Source organism: Haliaeetus albicilla, chromosome 7 (assembly GCF_947461875.1).
Source record: "Haliaeetus albicilla chromosome 7, bHalAlb1.1, whole genome shotgun sequence".
Taxonomy (NCBI): Eukaryota; Metazoa; Chordata; class Aves; order Accipitriformes; family Accipitridae; genus Haliaeetus; species Haliaeetus albicilla.
The window spans coordinates 23,693,392-23,700,622 of NC_091489.1; the positions used below are offsets into that span (position 1 = coordinate 23,693,392).

The 7,231-nt window shown below is 46.5% G+C and overlaps 1 protein-coding gene across 1 annotated transcript; it reads left to right on the forward strand.

The window, feature by feature from the left end:
* Window positions 1-129: 129 nt before the first annotated feature.
* On the forward strand, window positions 130-3,216 carry CCN2 (cellular communication network factor 2). The gene is made up of 5 exons (XM_069787315.1): window positions 130-403; window positions 506-728; window positions 863-1,114; window positions 1,348-1,559; window positions 1,887-3,216. The coding sequence occupies exons 1-5, from the start codon at window positions 353-355 to the stop codon at window positions 2,181-2,183; spliced, it is 1,035 nt and encodes a 344-aa protein (XP_069643416.1). The 5' UTR covers window positions 130-352; the 3' UTR covers window positions 2,184-3,216.
* The last annotated feature ends 4,015 nt before the right edge of the window (window positions 3,217-7,231 follow it).

Sequence of the window (7,231 nt, forward strand, 5' to 3'; positions counted from 1 at the left end):
CAGGAATGCGCGGAATGTCGCTGTTTGTCCGCGGCCCCATTCAGCCCATTGGCGAGGCCGCGCCGCCGCCGCGTATAAAGGCGCGCCCGCCCCGGCACTCCGCAGTCACACAGCCACTCTCCCGCCGGACTCGGAAGGAGCGGAGCGGAGGAGAGCGGAGCAGCGCAGCACCGAGCAGCCGCCCGCCGCCCACCACAGGCCCGTCCGCGCAGCGCCGCGCTGCTGAGGAGACTCGCCCGGCGGGAAACTCTCCTCTCCTCACCTCACCTCGGCTCACCGCCCCTCCGCCGGGCAGCCCGACGCCGCTGCCGGCCCGACGCCGCGCCGCCCACAAGCCGACGACCGCCGCGGGATGGCCCCCGCCAGCCTCGCCGTAGCCCTTCTCCTCGCCCTCCTCAGCCCGGTAAGTGCCGCCGCCCGCGGCGCCGCCGCCCCCGCCCCGGCCGGCGCGGTCCCGGCGGCGGCCCTGACGCCCCCTCCTCTGTGTCTCCCCCGCCGCTTGCAGGAGGCGCAGGGCCAGGAGTGCAGCGGGCAGTGCCAGTGCGGCGCGGGGCCCGGCCCCACCTGCCCCGCCGGCGTCTCCCTGGTGCCCGACGGCTGCGGCTGCTGCCGCGTCTGCGCCAAGCAGCTGGGCGAGCTCTGCACCGAGCGCGACCCCTGCGACCACCACAAGGGGCTCTTCTGCGACTTCGGCTCCCCCGCCAACCGCAGGATCGGCGTCTGCACCGGTGAGTGGGGGCCGGGGGCCTGCCGGGCTGGGGGCCGGGGAAGGGGGAAGCCGGGGCTGCGGCCCGGCCTCGCTGCCAGCGCCCACCCGCCCGCCTCACCCTCCGCCTCACCCTCCGCCTCCTGCTCCTCGCAGCTCGGGACGGAGCCCCGTGCGTCTTCGGCGGCATGGTGTACCGGAGCGGCGAGTCCTTCCAGAGCAGCTGCAAGTACCAGTGCACCTGCCTGGACGGGGCGGTGGGCTGCGTGCCCCTCTGCAGCATGGACGTCCTCCTGCCCAGCCCCGACTGCCCCTACCCGCGCCGGGTGAAGCTCCCTGGCAAGTGCTGCGAGGAGTGGGTCTGCGACGAGGCCAAAGAGCAGACCGCTGTGGGACCTGCTCTCGCTGGTGAGTGGGGGTCCCTCTGCGGACGGCAGCCGGGGGGGAAGGGGCGCCCTGCATGGAGGTTGAAGGTGGTGGGACGGGTTGATGTGGAGCACCCCGGCAGCTGGAGCGCTGCAGTAAGTGGAGTCACCCCACAGATAAGTGTGGCTGCCAGAATCTCTCAGGAAACGGAAGAGAGCCTTTAGCAGGGCATGAGGTCAGGCAGTGGTCTCATCTGGCTTGTCTGTCTGCTGCAGCCTACAGACTGGAAGACACTTATGGTCCAGACCCGACGATGATGCGTGCCAACTGCCTGGTTCAGACCACGGAATGGAGTGCTTGCTCCAAGACCTGTGGCATGGGCATCTCCACCAGGGTCACCAATGATAATGCCCTCTGCAGACTGGAGAAACAGAGCAGACTCTGCATGGTCAGACCTTGCGAAGCAGACCTGGAAGAGAACATCAAGGTAAATAGTCTCGTCTTTGTGTGCGATCTATGAGGATGCTTCTGTCCACTAGCAAAAACCCAGTGTCTTACCAAAAAATGCACAGTTCTGACAGGTAGTCAGTTTCAAGTGGCTCACCTTCAAATTTTAGTTTTGCCCCAGGGGTGAATAGTTTACAATTAAATGTCCTTGGTTTTCTCTTGTGCTGTATTATGGTACTATGTAAGACATTATTGCCTAATGGAAATATAATAAGGATTAGCATGTCTGCTTGCCCTTAGCTTCCAAGCTTAGTACTGTGTGAAAGCCTACCTTCTAAACATTTTGTATTCACTTATATCCTAACAGAAAGGCAAAAAGTGCATTCGCACCCCCAAAATCTCCAAGCCCATCAAGTTTGAGCTGTCTGGCTGCACCAGCGTGAAGACCTACAGAGCTAAGTTCTGTGGTGTCTGCACTGATGGGCGCTGCTGCACACCCCACAGAACAGCCACCCTCCCTGTGGAGTTCAAGTGCCCTGATGGGGAGATCATGAAAAGGAAAATGATGTTCATCAAGACTTGCGCGTGCCACTACAACTGCCCGGGAGACAATGACATCTTTGAGTCTCTGTACTACAGAAAGATGTATGGAGACATGGCATAAAGCCAGAAGGAGACGCTAACTAGATTCTCAACTTGAACTGATTTGCATCTCATTTTGTAAACATGATTCAATAGCACAAGGTATTTAAATCAGTTTTTTTTAATTTCAACAAACTGCTCCATGTGACTTAAGACAATTTTTCTACTGACCCCAAATTGTGGTTTGAAGAAGGTATAAACGGACAGTGGGACCACAGCAAGACACAGCTTCAGAACATGTTGTTCATGAGGTGGTGTGAAGGGGTTAAGGGAAATAGGCAGGAAAAGCAGATTCAAGCAAATGTTCCCTTAATGTGGTACAGCATGCTTCATCTAGTAGTGCAATTGAGAAGGAGACCGTTAGCATATTTGCTGGTGCTGGTTTAGTGACAGCAACAGCTGGAATGCAAACCCTCACCCAGCAACGTGCTAAGTAGAAGGTGTTCTGTTAGTCAGGACAGTAATGTTTCAGCTCTGACACTCTGATTCATATGGCTTGGTCAACAAGAATCAGAATCATGTCTATTAGACTGGACAGCTTGTGGCAGTTAATTTACCTGTAACAAGCTACTTCTTATTAATATTGTAAATACTGTGTGTATATATATTTGTACAGTTATCTAAATTAATTTAAAGTTTTGTGCCTTTGTTTAATGCTTTGAAATTTCAATGATAGCCTTCTTTTTTGGAACAAGATAGGTAGGATTTAAAGCTTGTTTGACAATGCATTCAAAGCATGAAGTAGATACTCTAGTGGAAATTGTTCAGATAGGGCCAAATGGTGAGATGAGATCATGATGGAGATTGTTAGAGTTGAGGTGCCTGCATCCTTACAAAGCATTCATCTGGCAAAATAAATTTACTTCCACTTTATTGGACAAGTGGCTTTAAGAAAAGTGGCTCTTCTGTAGCTCATCAGTCTTTCCACTTGAGCATTTGTTTCTTTCTTTGACTATGGCTCTTCTTGGACAGTTTATTTGTTGAGAAGTGTGACCAAAAGTTACATGTTTGCACCTTTTTAGTTGAAAATAAAGTATTTATATTTTTTATATAAATGGCTTGGTATTTCATTTACCTTTAGTCTTCACTATTCTTTTACATATTCCTAAAAGGGCTTGGCTTTGCACTAGATGAAAATCAAGTAATGCATGGTGGGGTTTTTGTCCAGAAGCACATGTGCTTATGAATAAGCTAATGATTATGGTTACTTATTCTGTTGCTAGTGAACCAACTGTAGTTTGTTACTCCTCTGAATTCAGAATGGAGGGCAGGGCCAGGTTTGCTTTGCCAAGCCCAGTATTGCATTAGAAAGTGCAGCATCACATGTGATGGCTTTAAAATGAGTCAGCTGGTCACCATAGTATTCAACTCCTGCTGTAATATACCATGCCACATGTTTTAATTTCATTGGAGTGTTCCACTGGTTGTGATTTGTTTTCAACTAAGGCAAGGAAAATGTTTTTAAAGTATCTGCATTGAAGTGGCTCCTGACTAGAGTCAAATCCAGAAGTCCAAAATTTGGTAAAATTCTCATTGAAGACCTAGTGAGTTGTATTGTAAAAATCACAGAATAACACAGGTTGGAAGGGGCCTCTTTAAGATCTTCTGATTTAACCTTCATGCAGAGCAGGGCTAACTTAGATGTGGTTTTACTTGAATTAAGACCTTAGTATGGTGTGGTAGACAGAGCACTGAACTTTGATGGCAAACACCTGGGCTGTCTTCCTACTTGATGACTGGGGCAAATAATTTGACATGACAGTTCTGTCTGTAAAGCATCCATTGATTCAAACTCTTGCAGGCCCACAGATGAGAAGTAGGAGCTACACATTTTGATAATGGTCCAAACATCTCAGATAAACAAAAAACAATAGAAGGACAGTTGCGAGTCACTTGCCTCATGCCCCTAAAGCTAAAAGGAAAGCTTCAGTCCTGTGCTAGGTCCTACATTAGTAACAGACTTTTGTTTGTCCATTTATTAAGACGAGGGGATTCTTTGAATTTAAAATTAACCTTTGATCTAGAAGCATTAGTTCTTGTTTTCAGAAAAAACATGTACTCTCCAACAAGAATCCTTTTCAGGCAAACAAGTTCAATCTGGAATTTCCTGATGGTGAAAGAGTGTTAGCTTACAAAAATGTCCATCCTTCCTGAGAACCTTCCAATCCTGTTGATTTCAGTTAGCATTAGCAGCAAATTGGTGTAACACCAGCTTTGACTAATGACAGACAACAGAGCCCTAAACTAATGGGAAGTCAATGGGAGTCTTGCCAGTGGCCTCACCAGGCTTTGCACAAGGCCATAGAAGCATTTCCCCTTCCTCTAAAAAATACAAGGAATTCTCCTGGCATGAGGAAGTGGCTTTCTGTGTCCCATATGAAATAGTTTTGGGTAGCCTCTGGCTCTTAAACTCCTTGAGAATCTCCAGCATTTTTTCTCTCTCTCCTTTTTTTTTTTTTTCCCTTTTTTTTCCTTTTTTTCAGGTTATGAATATGATGCAGCTGTTCAGTTCACCCTGGAAACATTTCAAACACTCATACAACCACAAGCACTGGTTGTCCAACTGCTTCTGTGGCTCCACCCCCAAATAACAAAAAAACTGTCATTTCTAGTTCCAGCAAGGACAGGATATACATGGACTTTGTAGCCATCTCTATAGAAGCTCTCATGATCAGAAGAACAGAAAGAAGTGCAATATACCTGGCAGGTTGGGATTAATGCCCTTAAGAGATGGGGTGTTTATGATGCTGCTCAAGCCCGTTCATTAACAACTCTGCCCTGTGTTCTTTTACAAATTGATATCAGACATTATAATGAATAGCCATTCCTTATAACATCAGTCTCTTGAGCCTCGTGACCAGCTCATGAGATTCAGGTTCTGTTGCCAGTCCTTGGCAGTGTGGGCTGTATCTCAGACACCTAAGCTGCACAGCACTGTGGCCTCCCCTGGCACTGTCCACCAGCTGTGCCTGGCTACAGGGCCAGAGAGCAGCAGCAGTGCTTTAGTTTAGAAAGGCCATCTGTGATTAGACACCCACAAAGGGGCTCCCCCAAAACAACTTGGGACCACGACCTATTCCCTGCCTGGTAATGCAGTGATGGAGCTGCTTTGCCTGCCATCTGACAAATTATCACACTCCTTCACAGGCCAGCGGAGAAGGACAGAAGAGGCCTCCTGTCAGAATATTTTAATGGTAGTTTGCTGTTGCCAGTGTGAATTAAAATAAGGAAGTATGCTGCATATGAAAATCTGTTTAGCAAGTTGCTGCTCTCCCCTGAGCATATCAAGGATCATAAATCTCAGCTATCACTGCATTATAATGATTTGCACTCCTTTTTTTTCTAGGAACACATGTAGTCTTCTGACAGAAGCATGCATTTTACACCGTTTCATAGGTGCTAGACCTCTGAAGGTTTTATCTCTGAAGGTAAAGAAATTTAAATACTTTCTTATAAGGTCTCCTAGAGGTGTAGGTAGGCATCATACTGTTTGTAAGACTTTCTTTCAAAGGTATCCTGGGAAAATGGAGCTTTTGTGTGGAATTTATGGCATCTTAAATGATGGTTAAAATGTGGGCCTTTCAACCGTAAAGGCGTTTCCTGATTTCATTCTTTGTGCCTAAAGTGCATAGATGCAAGAATAAAAACTTGAGTTCAAAAGTCCAAAGTCACTTACATGGGAAAGAATGTTGGTTCACATTCCTTCCAAAATACCTTGTCTTGGAAATCTGCTTTTGGATGTTTGCATCCTCAGAAAATCCTATTGTGCAGGTTTGCTACTGTACTTTTAAAATATTTTATTCATATATGAAAGTATATTCATTCAAATGAATTGCTCCTTAAAATGGATCTCCAGCAATATTAATAATACAGTTGGTAAAGGACTACTGTGAAGTCAATACTCATTTAATAAATGATAGTCAATTAATCATTAAACAGGAATTCAAGGTGGCTGGAGACTAGACTATCAAATAATTTGTGAAGTAATTCTAAACTGTCGTATTTCAGATTTTTTGTACCATAACACTTTTGCATGGATTTGCAGCTTAGCTTTCTAACACAATACAGATGTGAACAACAGACACGGATTATAGCCCTTTCATATGAAATAGGCTCTACTCTCCAGATGGAAATTTGTCAGATTCCTCAGAGCTAAGAAACATCCAAAAGACACTAGTTAAGAAACTCTTCAAGAATGAGCCACTTTTAACGATCCATAACCACACAGGAACAAATAAGTCTTTGAATAATATCCAGTTGTTTGTCTCACAAAGACAGGGACTCAGCTGAGAAAACTGACTTTTGGACACCACTAGAAATAGCATACTCTTAACTAGATCATTTGTAGTTTTTTTCATGTAGCATAGCTTTTTCAGACATCACACTTGAAGAAAGCACTCGTACCATTACACTGAAAAGGACATTAAATGTAAGAAGGAACAGTAATATTCTTACCTAAACATATAATAATTCAACCATTCTGACTTTGCATTCTACCACCAAAAACCTAAGTTCTTTAAAAACAGTGCTTAAATGTGGCTTTAACTGATGTTATACTATGCCTACATATGGAAGTAGTTAGCAAGAAGAAGCTGGGATGAAATACCAGTGTAAGGCTTTGCCCAAAACCCAAGAAGAATCTGAGAGAGGAAGTAGCTCAGTTAACTTATTTTTCCTCTCATTTTCCACTTTTTTTCCTCCCTGCAGTTCCTTTGATTCATGCCCATAAATGGACATACCAAAAGCCACCACATTCTCACAGTGTTTTTCAGCCTGCCTGGAACCAGGAAATACCAGGAATTTCTTCAAGGAACCTGTTCCCAAACTGTACTAAAGCCTTCAACACATTTAGCGTTTGAACAGAGCTTAGAAGCATGACTAAGGTCCCATGTCCACTGCGTTGCTCCTGCATCGGAGAACAACTGCTTGCAGTCATTACCGCTAGCCCTGGCTGTTGCAGCTCTTCTCTGTGCCGGTCCAAGTCCACACCCTCAGAGAAGTGACTTTGGGACGATTCTGAAAAGTCCCCCCAGAAACATCTGACTGTGTATTGTGGCAGCATTCCTCAGC

Bases quoted from the DNA above. Each gene is read 5' to 3' on its own strand.
- CCN2 (XM_069787315.1), top strand. From the start codon at position 353: ATGGCCCCCGCCAGCCTCGCCGTAGCCCTTCTCCTCGCCCTCCTCAGC. The intron at 729-862 runs GTGAGTGGGGGC...TGCTCCTCGCAG, and splicing joins CAGGATCGGCGTCTGCACCG to CTCGGGACGGAGCCCCGTGC. The intron at 1,560-1,886 runs GTAAATAGTCTC...ATATCCTAACAG, and splicing joins ACCTGGAAGAGAACATCAAG to AAAGGCAAAAAGTGCATTCG.